The sequence below is a fragment of the Mus caroli genome, unplaced genomic scaffold, assembly GCF_978045245.1.
Source record: "Mus caroli unplaced genomic scaffold, Mus_caroli_1 scaffold_8, whole genome shotgun sequence".
NCBI lineage: Eukaryota > Metazoa > Chordata > Mammalia > Rodentia > Muridae > Mus > Mus caroli.
The window spans coordinates 60,371,284-60,388,272 of record NW_028227263.1 but is presented as its reverse complement, the minus strand read 5'-3'; the positions used below and the strand labels follow the sequence as shown (position 1 = coordinate 60,388,272).

The 16,989-nt window shown below is 36.0% G+C and overlaps 2 protein-coding genes across 2 annotated transcripts; both read right to left on the bottom strand.

The window, feature by feature from the left end:
- Positions 1-2,547: 2,547 nt before the first annotated feature.
- Positions 2,548-4,511, bottom strand: Or6f1 (olfactory receptor family 6 subfamily F member 1). Its single transcript, XM_021169216.2, has 2 exons — positions 4,387-4,511; positions 2,548-3,584 (listed from the first exon to the last, which is right to left on the bottom strand). Exon 2 carries the CDS (start codon positions 3,518-3,520, stop codon positions 2,594-2,596), a length of 927 nt encoding a protein of 308 aa, XP_021024875.1. The 5' UTR covers positions 3,521-3,584; positions 4,387-4,511; the 3' UTR covers positions 2,548-2,593.
- Positions 4,512-15,048: 10,537 nt separating this feature from the next.
- Positions 15,049-15,990, bottom strand: LOC110299366 (olfactory receptor 14A2-like). Its single transcript, XM_021169039.2, has one exon. It carries the CDS (start codon positions 15,988-15,990, stop codon positions 15,049-15,051), a length of 942 nt encoding a protein of 313 aa, XP_021024698.1.
- Positions 15,991-16,989: the final 999 nt, after the last annotated feature.

The following is a 16,989-nucleotide window of genomic DNA, read 5'->3' as shown; positions in this document are numbered from 1 at the left end:
TAGTCTTGTACTCACCTGTACAATAAAAGACTTTTGAAAAGACTAGTATTAACATAGGCAAAAAGACTAACAATTAATGAACCTCATGAAACTGAGAAGCTTCTGTACATCAAAAAACTCAACCAATAGGAAAAGCAGCAATTTCAACCAACCAGACCCCCCAAAGCTCCCAGGTATGAAACCACCAACCAAAGAATACACACAAGGGGACCCATGGCCCCAGCTGGTCATGGAGCAGAAGATTGCCTTATCTGCCATCAAAGGGAAGGAAGCCCCTTGGTCCTGTAGAGGCTTAATGACCTAGGCTAGGGAAATGCTAGGGTGCAGAGGTAGGAGTGAGTGGGCTGGTTGGGGAGTACCCTCAACCTTCAGGGGAAGGAGAAGGGATAGGAGGTTTGTGGAGAGGAAACTGGGAAAGGGGATGACATTTGAAATGTAAATAAATAAAATAACCAAGAAAAAAAAATTAAAAGATACTGTCTGTCAGACAAATTGCCAACCTACAGAATGAAGAAAGACTTTCTACCAACTACACATATGATAGAAGACTGATACTAAAAAATAGAGAAAGAAACCCAAAGCATTAGACATAAAAAAAAAAAAAACTCAATTGAACATTTTTATATTTTTTCCTATTTCTTTTTTTTTTTGTTGTTGTTGTTTTTTTTGTTTGTTTTTTCGAGACAGTGTTTCTCTGTGTAGCCCTGGCTGTCCTGGAACTCACTTTGTAGACCAGGCTGGCCTCGAACTCAGAAATCCGCCTGTCTCTGCCTCCCAAGTGCTGGGACTAAAGGCTTGCGCCACCACGCCCGGCGGCTCCTATTTCTTTATGGAAAGAAAATTTAATTTTATTATTACAGTTATATAAATGAAAGTGTGTCCAAATTAAATGTATATATATGTGTTTCTGTTCCCTCAATCATCTACAAAATGTAACAAAGAAACATTGGCAATTTTATATTCAGATTATTTGGTTGTTTTTACTGTTATCTGTAAGTTGTAACAGTATTACAAATGAGATCAAATGACAGTCCTGAATTTAAAAAATCATCTTCTTTTCCTTGAGTAACCATAATCTGATAATAATCCTCAGTTAGATCTTGGGGAATATGAGTTCCTCTCCCACCTACGCTAAAATTTTGACTGGCTTGATTTTTTTGCATGTCCTGTACAGTCAAAAAGGATGAGGGTACAAGACAAAAAGAAGGGTTCTACAAATTTAAAATGAGATAGTAAAGTGTTAATCTCTAGGCAACCATTAACCTCAAAATAATTATATATACATACACTAAATATATATGTACATACATAATATATAATACATGTAATATCATATATAAACTTTTATAGTTATTAGCCCTGGGATATGATTAGATTTTCATTGCTGAGATAACTAAATCTTTAATAAGGTTTAACTGTCTTAACATCTTTAAATTATCATTGTATAAAGTGGTATCATGTAAAAAAATTGTTAGTAATAGTAGCCTATTTAATGATTAAGCCATGATTGGCACCAAAGCAATGAGAAGCCAGCCTGGACTCCACAGTCAGAACATTTCTCAAAAACCAACAACAAAAAACTGGAGTCACTCGCATAACTCTTCTGAAAGTAAATAAAGCCAAAAGATTATTTTAAACAAAAACTGGAGTAACTTACACAGTTCTTCCAAAAGTAAATAAAGCCAAAAGATTGTCTAAAAAGAAAGAATACTTAATAGATAATCTCCTGACACTAATGTTCCTCTAGTCTCATGACATCCTGAGTGGTTTCTAAAAACAAATGGCATATGGTATTTCTTTCAGCTACAGGCATATGACATTTCATTGTCCCTTTCTTATTGTAGATGCACTTAATGAAGAGATCTACCTCCAAAGGAAGTACCCATCTTCAGGAAAATAAGACTTAACTCAGGATTCTGTAAACTTATATCACACCGGAACTTGCACATTTATTTTTGTTTTTGTTTTCATGTTTCCTTTCATTTATTTACTGACATGGCAATGGTAGACTAAGAATTTTTCTGCATCGAGTTTTGTACAAAACAATATATAGATCTATTTCTTTTCATTAATTCCTGTCTTCTGTTTCATTGGTAGAGAAAAATCAACTGATTTTATTTTTAGAAATATTAATTATCTTTCAATTTTTAAGTATTGGTTGTTTGAATCCATTAACTTTATAGTAATCATAACCTCTTGTTTTTTCTATTTTAATGTCTACATATTATTACACAGAGAATTTCTACTCATGTATTTTGTAAGTTTACATGCACCTGTTTATCTGCATTTTGGCAAAAATATTTTGGCTTCTTCTTTTCCAATCATTGTGAAATTAATGATATACATTGTGGTTATCAGTTTCCAATTCATAAGTATTTTAGTTTATTTCATGAAAATTATGTTTTGGAATAGACTTACATTTTGATTTATGCTATACTTTCATTAAAACATTTCTAACACTTCAAATCTTATATCTCAGAAACACAACTTTATGAAAGTTTTCATGTAAGTGGTAAAAATATATTACAAAAGTAGACTTCCCTGTATAAGTGATGGGGACTATATGCAATATGTCCATGCTATTCCAGAATGTTCACTTTCTCTTCCATTTCTTCTCTAGAATTTCTCTGACCTCCTTGTTACGAAGAGTATAAATGAAGGGATTTAAAGCTGGAGTCACCACTGTATTCAGGACATGAACCGCTTTAGTCAGTTGTAAATTATCTTTGATGGATGTTCGAACATGGAGGAAAATTGTAGATCCATACCAGATGAGTACCACAGTGAGGTGGGAGGAACAGGTGGAGAAAGCTTTTCTGCGACCACTGGCTGAAGGGATCCTCAGAATGGTTCTGATGATATAGGCATAAGATATCAAAGTAATGAGACATGAACTCAGGATAACCACAAATGCAATCACAAAAGCCACTGTTTCCACTCCCTGTGTACTGGTACAGGCCAGGGCAATCCAGGGTGCAATGTCACAGAAGAAATGATTGATAGCATGGGTGCCACAGAAGGACAATGTGCTGATGAGGGCTGCTGGCACAGAAATGGCCAGGAAACCACAAACCCAGGAGCTAAGAGCCAGCTGTGCTGAGAGCAGACTGTTCATAGTAGCCTGGTAGTGTAGAGGAAAACAGATGGCAAGGTAGCGGTCATAAGCCATGGCTGCCAAGAGGAAGTATTCTGTGCAACCTAATGAGAAAACCAAGTACATTTGAAAAAGACACCCTAAAAATGATATGGATTGACTCTTCCCCACCAGAATGGCCAGAGCTTTTGGGACTGCAGCTGTTGTGTACCAAATCTCTAAGAATGACAGGTTGCTCAGAAAGAAATACATGGGAGTCTGTAACTGGCGTGAAGTACTAACCAATAGCAAGATTGCCACATTACCACCAATGGTCAGGAGGTACATCACCAAAAAGAAGAGGAAAAGAGAAAACTGGAGGACCTGAGATCCAGGGAAGCCTAAGAGAAGGAAGTCTTGTGCTAGAGTCCAATTCTCTGTGATCATGGTGCTGATTTTCAAACTAGAAACAAATTTTCCTCACTGAAACTTAAAGTCCAGAAGTAAAGTCCTAAAAAGATGAAAAAAAAATGAATTCATGAAGTCTGACATTTAGATCATGAAACATGATACTACAGAAAACTAATGCAGAAAATTAATGTACAGTGATTTTCTGGGTATCCATTTACTAAGGTCACCCTAATAGCTACATCATGGTTTGCTTTTGTGGTTATTCTGATTTCTAAGATTTAAATCCTGCTTCTGCCTTCCTGATACCATCCCAAGCCTTTGAATGGTTAACTTTTTCATGCATTGTATTTTTCTAACTTCCACCTTCGTGGCACTTCAATGAAAAAACAAAACAACAAAACAAAGCAAAACAAATAAATGAACAAAAAACAGCTTCTAGCTATTGAGAAATTGGTCTAACTACTTACATTATAATTGGAACCACACTTAACACTTACAGAGTCAAAGCTATTTTTATAATTAATAATCTTGGTATACAATGGCAATATTTATCTTTTCTGAGCTGTGCTTTTTCAGATGATGATGTCAATAATAAAATAATACAAATATAATCATATAAGACAACCATGAGGCAACAAATTCCTATGTCATTGACATCTGTAAATGAAAATATGTGAAGAGAAGAAGGTTATTTGAAATAATTTCTCACAAGATAACATTTTATAAAATAGGTTTTTGTTTTGTTTTAACCAAAGGTAACTAACTATGTGTGTGATATTTCTAATTTCCAAATTTGAAATATTGATAAAATGCTACAATGGATCTATCACATAACAAATTAACAATGTAAAACAAAATTTTTGGAAAGAAAACATTGAGTACAATACAGTCCTTTTGCTTACCCATTTTTTTCTTTCTGCCATCAATGTCATAAAGGCAACAATGCTGTCTTCCAACCTCACCTATTTCAAGTTGTTACTCTATGATGTCTTTTACATAAAGGACTACATTTAATTCTGCTACCTCCCCTCCCTCTCTCTCTTTCCGCTGTGTGTGTGTGTGTGTGTGTGCATGTATGTGTCTGTGTGTGTGTCTATGTGTCCTTTCCTTCTTACTAAAATAGTGATTATTGAATTGTATGATATGCTTTATTTCTTTTCACATATCATCTTCCCTGGTATTTGAAACTCCTCTCACTTTCTTTGTTTCTTTTTTATCTTTTTCTGGTTAAACTTCCAACTTGTACTTTGACTAGTTTCTTTACTTCACCATAATGAGCTTATTACTGAAAACATTTTGCTATTAAGTAACAGTATATATAGAGATGAAACCTTTGAGAGGAAGTTAATTTTCTCTCTTGGGGACATAGGGCCACTTCTGAAATTGTGGCACCTGGCTAAACTTTCAAAATAGGAGACTTCAAACTTTTCAACTTTTTGATGTACTGATCATTTGCAAAAATTTCTAAATTTAGGTAGCATTTATTTTTTCTTCAGTAAACACTGCAGATTAGAAGGTCATAAAAAACTTTTTTTGCATGTGATTTTTAGGTTTTGGTGGGTTTTATTTGTGTGGGTGGCATGGGGGTTGGGTGGAGAGTGTGAGTGTAAGTGTGTTTGTATCTGTGTGGGTGTGTGTATGTGTATGTGTGTGTGTCTGTGTGTGTGTGTGTTCTGAGAAAGAATATAAAGTTGAGTGGGTGGGGAGGGTGAATCTGTGAGGAGTTCAGAAGTTGGGGCAGGGACTAATATGATAAAACTATATAGTATGATTTTTTAAAAAAATAATAATATCAAAGTAATGGTAGCAGGATGTAGTTCAGTGGTGGAACATGATTTTGGATTGTTGTTGGTTCCACTTAAATCTAACATAACTCAAATACCAGGAAATGAAGCTGAGAAAGGTGTCTTGTAATCAAGCTGCTACTGATCTCTCAGCACCAGAGAACAGAATCAGAACTGCACTATGAACCTGAAGAGATGTTGTAAATCTTTTTAAAGGAGGAAACCATAAAGTGAAGGGGTGCTGGATGGACTGTGGTGTTGTCCAAATTTATTTTGACACAAGGAGTTGAGCAAGGGAATTTCTATCCATCAGAGTAGGAGTAGGTTCCTGGGCCTGAGAACCTGAACTTAGTTTGACACTTCCAGAAAGATGGAGAAATTGTCCTTGAGATGTCTGGACTCAGACAACTGTTCACTTACAGGCTGTCCCTTAGATATATAGGCATAGAAAACTGTTCCCTTATTTTCCTTCTTTTATTTTTTTATATATTAATTTACAACCCAAACACTGTTCCTGCTCCTGACCACTAACCATTCCTCTCTCTCTCTCACTTCCCCTTCTTATCTGAGTAGGAGAGATTCCCAGGGCATTGTCCCACTCTGGCACATCAAGTTTCAGCCTGATTAGGCTTATCCTACCCACTGACACCAGACAAGTGAACCATAAAGACTGAGCTGTCTGAGTCAAGGGCCTCATTCCTGCCCATGCATGCCCTTAGGTTGGTGGCTCAGACTCTGAGAGCTTCCAGAGGTTGAGGTTTGTTGACTCTTTTGATTATCCTGTGAAGTTCTCATCTACTTCTAGGCCTTCGATTTTTCCCACATCTCTTCCAAAAGTGTCCCTGATATTTGTATGTGGCTATGTACAAAAAGATACTACATGTCTGTTTTAGTCCATTGTTGGGTAGAGACTCTCAGGAGACAGTCATGCTAGGCTCCTTTCTACAATAATAAAAGAGTATCATTAATAATGTAAGGAGCTGGTGCTTGGATTACCAATTGGCTAGTTATTGATTGGCCTTTCCTTTGGTCTCTGCTCCATCCTTACACTTCTTTTAAGCAAGAGGAATTTTGGATGGAAAGTTTTGTGGTGAGTTGATGTCCTTAGCCCTCCTCTGGGGGTCCTGTTTGCTACAGGAGGACCCTGTATTGTTTAACCCTCTTCATGTTCCATTTCTCCAGTGTTTGGGGACACCAGCATTGAATCCTGGGACTTTTCCTCTCCCAGGGCTCTGAGACTTCCTAGTGATTCTCCCCTCCCCCAAACCCAGCAGCTGCAGATTTCCATTCATTCCCCTGGTCTCTTGGGCCTCTTCTCTGTCATGCTCTACACTTGATCCTGTCTTCCCATTCCATTCCTGCTCCCTTCTCTCACCTTTCCCATCCCTCTCTCTGTCTCTTATGATTATTTTGTTATTCTAACTGTGATTCAAGCATACTTGCATTGACTCTCCTTATTGTTTAACTTCTTTGGGTCTGAGGGGTGTGTCATAGGTATTCTGTACTTTATGACTAATATCTACATATAGGTAAGTACATATGAATGTTCTTGGGGGTCTGGGTTACCTCACTCAGAATGATATTTTCTAGTTCCATCTATTTGCCTGTAAAATTCATGATGTCTTTATTATCAATCGCTGAATAGTATTCCATTGTGTGCCCACGTTTTTGTGTCCATTTTATGTGAAGGACATCCAGATCATTTCCAGTTTCTGGCTATTACAAACAAAGCTGCTAAGAACATAGTGGAGCATGTGTTCTTGCATTGTGGTAGAGCATCTTTTGGGTATATGCCCAGGAGTGGAAAAAGTGGGTTTCTAATCCTGGACAAAAGATCATGACCAGGAAGTTGAGGAGGAGAAGATTTATTCAGCTTCCACATTGCTGTTCATCAACAAAGGAAGTGAGGACTGGAACTCAAGCAGGTCAGGAATAAGGAACTAATCAGAGGCTATGGAAGGATGTTACTTATTGGCTTGCTTCTCCTTGCTTGCTCAGCTTGCTCTCTTATAGAGGTCACAGGTCACAACCAAATACCACGTTTTTATTGATCAGATTGGGATGCATTGTAGGTTTTAACGACTGATTTTTTTTTCTACATTCCCAGGAATACCAAGAGTTGCCAAAGAAACCAAATAAACAAATAATGAAGTGGAGGTGTAAGGTATATGTTGAGAATAGAGAATAAATATGCCTCTGAGGTCTGCATTTTGAAAGAGCCTGAACAAGTGAGGAAGAAATAGAAGTGTGAAGATATGAGGATTTCCTAAGTATTTAAATGGTACTGTAGAGAGACTATTTTCTGATTAATGACGTTTTATTGATTTTTAAATTTTTTTAATAATACAAAAGTCAATGTGTTTAGATCAAATTCATGCTCCAGCTCCTACTTTCCCACTTGCTCCTAACTCTATGTCTTCTGGATGTTTTTATATCCTAAGAATCCAGTTTGTGTTTACACTCAAGGATGTGGATCCATCCACTGTAATACTGTTGTCCTACAAGGTGCCATGTGACTAAAGAAAAAATGACTCTCTCTCTTTCTTGATTCCATCTGCTATTCCTCATACCATTGTCTTCATAAGCATCTATATCTTCCTTTCATGAGATAATATTTATTGGCTTGATCTTATACAGATCTAATGCAAGCAAACATAGCTGATGTGATGTCATGAATACAACAGTCTTATAATTTCCATATGATATTGTTTAGTTCAAATACATGCTGGGATCTGGACCTCTTAATCTTCATAGCCTCTTTATGTTATTCTTTCAGAAGTTTTGGAGATGAGATACAGATATGCCATAGATATTCTCTGCAATTTCACCAGGTGTGAGTTTCTATCTTAATAACCACCACTACACAAAAACAATTTTCTAACGAGAACTGAGATTATAGTAGTCTATGGGTACAGAGAGATGAATTTAAATAGCTGGTTAAGATTCTGACTGTTGAGCAAAATCATAGTAGATATACACCTAGGGCCCAAGAGCTCCCAATGCATGGGCTATTGTGGCTGCATGTAGGCATGGCATCAGCACCAGCCATTGTGAGATATGATTTTCTATCCTTTTTATATATGAACAAACAGGGGAATGGTTTTATGATAAAGAAATGAAGGATGATTGATGTTATATTCTTACTTTGGCTGATTTCCTCTGAACTGGTACATCTTTTGTTGAGGAGGTCTCCCTATTCATAGTGTCTGAATCTGAAGATAGTATTTGTCTTTGTGCATCATGATGACACTGTCTTCATAAATCTGTGTTATGCTGCATGTTGATATGGATTAAATGAGTTATTAGACAAACTAAAGAGGGGCCTCTGGATATAAAAATAAAAATGGTTAGTAAGTGTTAGTATGAGATAGAATGTCTATGATGAATTTTGATATTGGTTTTAACTTGATTTGTTGAGAATAGTTATATTAGGCAAAGAGATGGACTCTTCTAGATAGAGTTCACTAAAAGAGCAGGAGTAAAGGTTTAGAAAGAGATGAAATTTCAATAAATAAAATATCCAGTTGAAATAAATAAGAATAATGATATGTTGGTCCTGTGGTAGTGTAACCCATACGTAAAGAATTAATTTTGGAAAAGTTGGGCCCTGTAGTAAATGGGCATAGACAGGAGACAACGTAAGTAGGGTCAAAGAATATATTCAAATACCCTTCGGTTAAAATTATCCCTCAGAATGAAGTGATTTACAATTGCATAAAGGGCATATAGCTGGAGATTCAATGGATGGATGAGACAGAAAAATACTATACCTATTATGGAGTCTTTCATGTCATTTGGATAAGAGTAGGTAAGAAAACAAGTTTCCATATATCTTCTTCTTTCTTCTTGGATGACCAGTGTCACAACTAGTACCCTGAGTGTAGCTAATCACTCTTCAATTTAACTGTTAGAAGCAATGATATCATATTCAAAATGTCTGAATTAAGTGTTCAGTTTAATACATAGTTTCTTGAACAATTCAGAGGAAAGCATTTCACAAACCAGAGAGAATCCCTAGAGTAGAGGCCTAAGGCCAGTTTGGGTGTAAGATAAGGAGGAGCAAATGTAATGTGATCTCTGGATGGCAATTTGCTCAGAAATGTTTCCATGTGAGTCATGTCACCATATTATATTTCCTAGAAAGACAGTCATACTATCTGGTTGTTTATGTCAATTAGGAAAATAATATCAGACTGGCATGGTGCCACACACCTTTAATCTTAGCACTTGGGAAGCAGAGGCAGGTGGATTTCTGAGTTCAAGGCCAGCCTACTTTATACAGTGAGTTCCAGGACAGGCAGGGCTACACACAGAAACCCTGTCTCAAACCCCCCACCCCACCCCACCACAAAAAAAGGAAAATAATATCACTGGAAGTTTATCAGGTATTTTGAAGAGTTTATCACAATGATTGGAAGTAAAGTTTCTCAACTGAGAATAGGAGACTTACAGAGTCATAAAAGAAATAGAGAGGGTAAAGGAAGCAGCTGCAGATGGGTGTGACCTGAACAGCACATAGCCTAAGATCTAACAGCTTCCAATTTTCTCTATCAATGTCTTTCTTTCAAATACAATTCTTTAGCCTTCCTCTGCATTCTAACTCACATTAATTAACTACACCAGAGAGAAGTCATACCAGAAATATCTTAGGAACTTTGAAAGATACTGATTTCCATTTCTATAATTTATTTCATAATAATGTGGGGTATAGTCCCTCCTTAAAAGTTATGACAAACTTCCTACCCAAGTTTATCAATTTATTTTTAAAAAGGCTCCCTTTAAGGTACAGACATCTCTGAGTAAATATCTCACAAAAACCCTTACAGTGGCACCATTTTTTTTTCTTGTAATTGCCAATAAACTCTAGATGTCAAAAACAAGTTCTTATGTTTAGAGGACAGAATTCAAAGCAAAAGTCAGAATAGAAGTATAAGTACAACAGATATCAGTACTATAAATCCATTAAGAAAGCCCAGCCATGATTCCTGATAAATGTGAAAATTTAGATTTGATTAAACTTTATCACATTTTTAAATTTTTAAGTCTTTATTGATATTTCTAGGAAACATTGAATACATGCTAAATACAATTCGTTAAGAATCGATATAGCTAAAATTCTGTAATTCTTCAAGACTGTATAGATTAAGGCATCAAGACATCCTTATTGTGCCTCTATGACAATTGTAGTGTCCTTTTGATAAAAAAAAATTAACAGAAATTATAGAAGGACATATATAACACAATACAAATTGATTAAGTCAATGAAAATAGGAAGAAAAAATAATTCAAATTTCTTTTTCAATTTTTGGCTTGAAAATATATCACAAGAAAGCCGCATTTCAAATTGGGTATTTACATATTAGAACACCACTCATTCTGCTGTTAATGGTCTTGTTAAATAGACTATATATAAAATTCACATATCTAGCCCTAGTATGAATTTTCTCCATTATGGATAGGAGGTACCTAAGAAGTAGTTGATCCTTGCATAATGATGTAGTGTAGCCTCCCATAAGCCTGAAGCAGGCTAAGCCAGAACTTGACCTTGCTGCCCCTAAGGATAATATCTAGGGTGTAGCCTTCCTCCCTAGATCACTCTATTGTTCTGCCATTGCAGCTGTTCCTCTTCAAGATACTGCTACCTTCTGAAAGCCCCAGAGCTATTCTGGAGACTATGACCTATCCTGCATGTCATCACCTGCAGCTGGTTCTAGGATCCAAGGATGAATTGGTGGGAATGGACTTTCCCCCCTCTTTTATAAAGTGTGTCTGCCATTAAAAATTTGAACCTTGAGCATTCTAGTTGTCTTGGTTCCATTATTTTTCAACCCGCCTAGGCTCCCTCTTTTCTTTCAGATTCCAAGATGCCTTCCAGGCTCGAACCCGGACACGTGAGCTGCTGGCTGGCCCCAACAATGTAGGTTGGAACAAAACCATCAATCAGATGAATTTGATGAGCTATAACACAATGCTAAAATTGAAACAAGCAGGTATTTTATTGATACAGGAAAGGAAATAAAAATAGAAGCAAGAATTAACATTTGATGTTATTTAATTTTGTCATAAGGTGATTTCATTCTTTCAGGAACATGAAATCTCTTACAGTCTCATTCAGATTTATTATTTAAGATTGAAAAATCAAGAAGATCTAGAGCAATTCATGATTTAGGATGTCTCTGGCACCAATCATTACGGTAATATTTATTTTTGTCTCTAAAGGGGTCTTCTACTGGTTCACAGTTGTAAGTGCCGTCCTTGGGTTTTTTTTTTTTATAGGGATTTCATGGGTATGTATCACTGGTCTTATCACAAAGATATGAACCAAGATATTTCTAATAATTTAATAGCCATAAGGTGAGGGTTTCATGGCTAACATATAAGATCCCTTCCATCAAGAAACCAGATAACCTATGGGTCTTTCTTTGGAATTTTTATTTTATTTTATTTATTTTTTTTTTTTTTGGTTTTTCGAGACAGGGTTTCTCTGTGTAGCCCTGGCTATCCTGGCACTCACTTTGTAGACCAGGCTGGCCTCGAACTCAGAAATCCGCCTGCCTCTGCCTCCCGAGTGCTGGGATTAAAGGCGTGCGCCACCACGCCCGGCTCTCTTTGGAATTTTTAAACAGGTCACAGTTCCCAGAGCTCATCATTTTTTTTAAACCATCCTTGGGAAGGGCATATAGTCTTATTGTCATATTTCTGTAGGTGTGCTGGGAATGAGATATATTTACTATGTATTGTGTCATTAAAAATGTCTCAATGCCTGTCATGAGATCCTATATTAAAAACAGCCTTCCTTGAGCTTAGTATTTAATGCTAATTCTCAATGGGACAATGAGCATTAACTTTAGCCATTATTCATAGATATCCTTACAAAGTTTGACTATATCTATAGCAATATTGTTTTATCCTTGACTCTTGCCTAAGGACTGTGACCTCCAAGTACAGTATAGAAAATATCTTATTCCTAGAACTGTATATACAAACGTGGGCATTTATATAAGTACTAGCTCACTGTCACTCTATAGTGATTGGGAGAGGTCACAGCTTTCTTTTTGGTGGGCTTTTGTCACTTCGGTAGCTTTTGTAGACATAGTAGGGGAAAATGTTATCCAACTTATTAATGTGCCTTCAAATATCAACAGGTGCTTCCAATCAGCACTTGAGACATAAGTAATTTCTATTTTCCAGTCCTCACATGAATAGGTGTCTTTCATTTCATCCATTCAAGTATTAGTATAGGATGACAATAGCTGTAGTTTTATGTTTGCTTAGAGTGCAGCTGTGATATACATGCCTTATTTTGCTTGTTGCTTATTTATTTAGGAACAGTTCAGTTTCATTCTTTACGATTTCACTTAGTTACAACTGGAAGGAGTTCTATACTACTTTAATAGTTCTTCATTTCATATCCTTAGTAATAGTAATACATTTCCCATATAGATCTATGATTTTTTTTTTTTTTGCCACATTGACCTAGAGCCCCATTCTTTTTTTCTTTTGTTTGCTAATGGATGACTGTTTCTTGAGTAGTAAACTGGTTAGTTTCTAATAGATGTAAGATTCCCTGCTTATCTTTTCTGAATTTTTATAGCCCTTGCTATTTTTCAGGGAAAATTCAAAGTTGGAACACACTTTAAAACCCCCCTCATATGATGTAGAGGGCAAAGGGAAAAGTAGACTGAATGCATTTATTTTGGTGTTTGTCATCCCTCCTTTAGAAATTTGCATAACAAATGCTCAAAAGGAAATGAAATAGGTATGTAAAGGAAACAATAGGTTGAATAGAAAGTTTTCAAGAGATTAATGTAATAAATCACACCTCCTGGCAGATGGCTCAGGACATTGTTTTAAGCCATAGATCAGGGTCTGAAGGCCTAGTGGAATTTCAGAATCCTGTATGCTTTAACAAGAATTTGAGGCAAGGTTATTTGAGTAGTAGTAGAACAATGACAGTTTTTTGTTTTGTTTTGTTTTGGTTTGGTTTTGTTCTTTGAGATTGAAATGCACTTTGAGGATGGAATTGCGTTATATCTGGAGAGACAGCCAAAATCTTTGTATCACTGTGCTTGACACCTTGAGGCCATGTTATGACTCATTTACAAGCCACACATTTTCTTCTATGTATACTGTATTTGTTACAGAGTCTACGGTCAAGAGGATTTGTAGTCATTCTTTGTTACCTAGTACTATCATATTTTGTTCCACATTCCTTTAGAACCTCCTTTTCCATCTTATTTTCTCCTCAAATTGGAAAGATTAATGTGTTTTTTCTCACACTTGACTTATACCTGCAATAATGTGTTTAAAAGGGATTTCAAAAGTACCAATCAATAACAAGTACCAGTAACTAAGAAGCTCAACGAGCCAGAGAAGCATATCAAAATCAATGGACAGAAGTTGACTTACAGAAAACATACCACACATTCTCAAAAGGATGCACCCAGCACTATAACAGGTGATGTATTTTAGTCAAGAGTACTAGATAACTTGCTAAGATGTATAGTAGTTCAGCCAGGGATATTAGGCCACATTCTTTTCTCCATTCTTGCTTTCAATAATGACATAATTTATAGAAGGACACAGACTTGAGTGAGCAAAGTTAATTTAATAACTGAAAGCATGTGAGAAATGGACAAATAGTGATCTTACAAGGGAGAACCATGCACAGATATGCTTGTGTGTGTGTGTGTGTGTGTGTGTGTGTGTGTGTGTGTATGTGTGTAGGGGTCAAATTTTGATTGAGAAATATCTCCAGGCTAGTAAGGTTTCTTTGTCTTCTCTTTTGTTAAGAGTCATTGCCTAGATTGCACTGAAATTGAATTAACTAGTCATTTCAATTATGAGTCAGGACAGTGAAAACTATTTTTTATGTTAGCTTAGTGGTAAAGTCTCATCAGTGGAAAGTGATATCTTGGTCATTAGTGGAGGCTTTACAAAATTTTACACTGATTATGGTTAAGGGAACATTTGATATAGTGACCTCAGAGCATATAGTAGTCATTATCTTTTATGATAGATTCTTTGTTTCATTATTTACTAGACAAAGATATGATAGAATAATGAGATGGTTTGTCATTGACCTTATCTCTGCATAATTCCCTGGGAGTAATAGTTTGTCAAAGTGCCTATAGAACCACTTAACATTACTGGGAGTATGTATGAAATCATACAAAATACATTTAAAAATGAGTTGTTTCTTAGGCGTAAGGTTCCATTTGATAAAACAGTTTCCAGAGTATAACAAACAGTAAAGAATAGTATACTGTAGAAGACACTAATGATTAAATCAAAAGAAATCAGTCTTAGTGGTTTCTGCTATAATTAAAATGGGTTCTAGAGACTCTTTATAACTTCAGAGGAAACATGTACCTTGATATAGAGGTAAGAAAGTTTCTGGACATTAAAGAAAGAGACAAACATTGATGATACAGCTACTAAAAAATCACCTGTATTGATCTGGGTATTCTCTGCACCTCTCTTCTGATGCAATGCTATGGATTATGGTAAATCTCTAGAATTCACTTGATTTAGTATATTGCTTAATCAATGTTCTTCTACCTCACAACTAGGTAGAATTCCATGGAAGCCAATAGTGAATATGCTTTCCCACCTATTGACTGATTTAACAACCTCAAAAGCTTTGTTGCCTTCTACCTAAGAAACAAAAGATATGAACCATCAAATGAATAAAGATAATCACTTTCATATTTCCAAAGATGAAAATTTAAAACATCTGTGTATCCCATAAAGCATACAATTATCTAATGCTTTGGAGTATTAAATAAGTAGCCTTCTCAAGCAAAGATTTTGCTGCAACCTCCTCAGAGCACTTTTCACATCAGTGTTTCTCAGGCTGTATATCAAAGGATTAAGTGCTGGAGGCAACACAGTATATAGCACAGAAAATAGCCTCTCTGAAATTGATAGTGTATTTGTGAATGGCTTCAAATAGACAAAGCAAGCAGTAACAAGGAAAACAGTGAAAATAGTTAGGTGGGGAATACAGGTGGCAAACGCTTTAGACTGGCCTTTGGTGGTAGGAATCTTCAGCACAGTAGAGAAAATGTAAAAATAAGAAATCACAACACAGATGAAACAAGACATACCCAGACAAACACCAATTCCAAGACTTGAGTAAATGGCCACAAGTGTTTCAGAGCAGGAGATCCTTAGCAATGAGGGAACATCACAGAAAAATTGTGGTATCACATTGGAGCCACAGAAAGGCATGGAAAATGTACCAGCTGTGTATATGGCTCCAAAGAGCATTCCAGTAGCCCAGGAAACACCCACCATCAGCACACAGGTGTGGTTATTCATGATGGCACCATAGTTCAGGGGAAAACAAATGGCAACATAGCGGTCATAGGACATGGCAGTCAGGACAAATACTTCTCCTGATGAAAAAGAAGTCATTAAAAATACCTGGAAGGCACAAGCCAGAATGGAAATATGATTATTATGAATTAGGCTATTAACAACGAACTTTGGGATTGGAACAGAAACAAAAAAGACATCCAACAGGGACAAATTCTTCAGGAAAAAGTACATGGGTGTTTGGAGCTGTAGGTCAAGGGTAATAAGAGTGATGATGATGAGGTTACTTATTAGGGCTTCCAGGTATATCCCAAGGAAGACCACTCCACATAAAGTCTGTAGCTCCTTGGTGTCAAAGAACACCGTCAGGAAAAATCCAGTTAAGGCAGTGATATTAGACATACTCAATTCTTTTCATGTGCTGCTAGTAGATAAGGAGGAAGAAAAAGAAAGTGGTATTATCCAAAATTATTACACTTATATAGAAACATAGTAGAATGGCAGGCAAGGAACTATACATAGTACAGTGTACTTGAATACAGTTCTCATTTCTTTCTCTCTCATACTCATGCGTTTACCCTCTTCTAATTTGTTACACATGTTCTTTGTATATGTCTCTATCTCTTTCTCCCTCAGTCATGCATTTTTATTCTCTCTCTCTCTCTCTCTCTCTCTCCCTCCCCCTCTCTCTCTTCTTCCTCTGTGTGTGTGTGTGTGTGTTAGTCACACTTTCTTGACTAGAATAAATGATAGATTATGGGGGTATCCTATTCTTCACTGGAGGAGACACAGACAAGCAAGTAGAATTTTTTCTAAATAACAAAAAATCTTCAGATGCTATGTTTTAGAGTAATAAAAGATTGTTGAATAGAAATTAGTTTCTTGGCTGTATGACTTTAAGGGATTTGTATAAAAATTCGTAGTACATGTGAATTTTTACATAGCAAAGATATCTGGAAATAGGATTTTAGAAAGTGTGGCTATAATAAAACATAAAGATGGATCTGACCTTGAATATTTACAGATAAGCAATTTGCATGCAAGGAAAGAATATGTGGTAGAAGGCTAAAATGCAACACATATGCCAAAATATTATAACCCCATGACTGATGATATATGGGAAAATAAACAAATGGGAGAAATAAAGGTGAATAAGTTACTGCTTAATTAAATTTCTTGTTAATAAACTTCTCAATTTATTTTATAAGTATAGTAATTTTAAAATTGGATTAGCCAGTGTATTTTAATATTTTGCCACAGGAATTTTAAAATTTCTACCTTAGAACAATTAAGATACTTCACATACCTAGAAAAGAGGAATTCTTCAGATATATGTAGGAAGATTTTCCTTCAGGTCCACTTCAGTATGGAAATTGTTTTCATTTCCTTTAGAGTTCTATT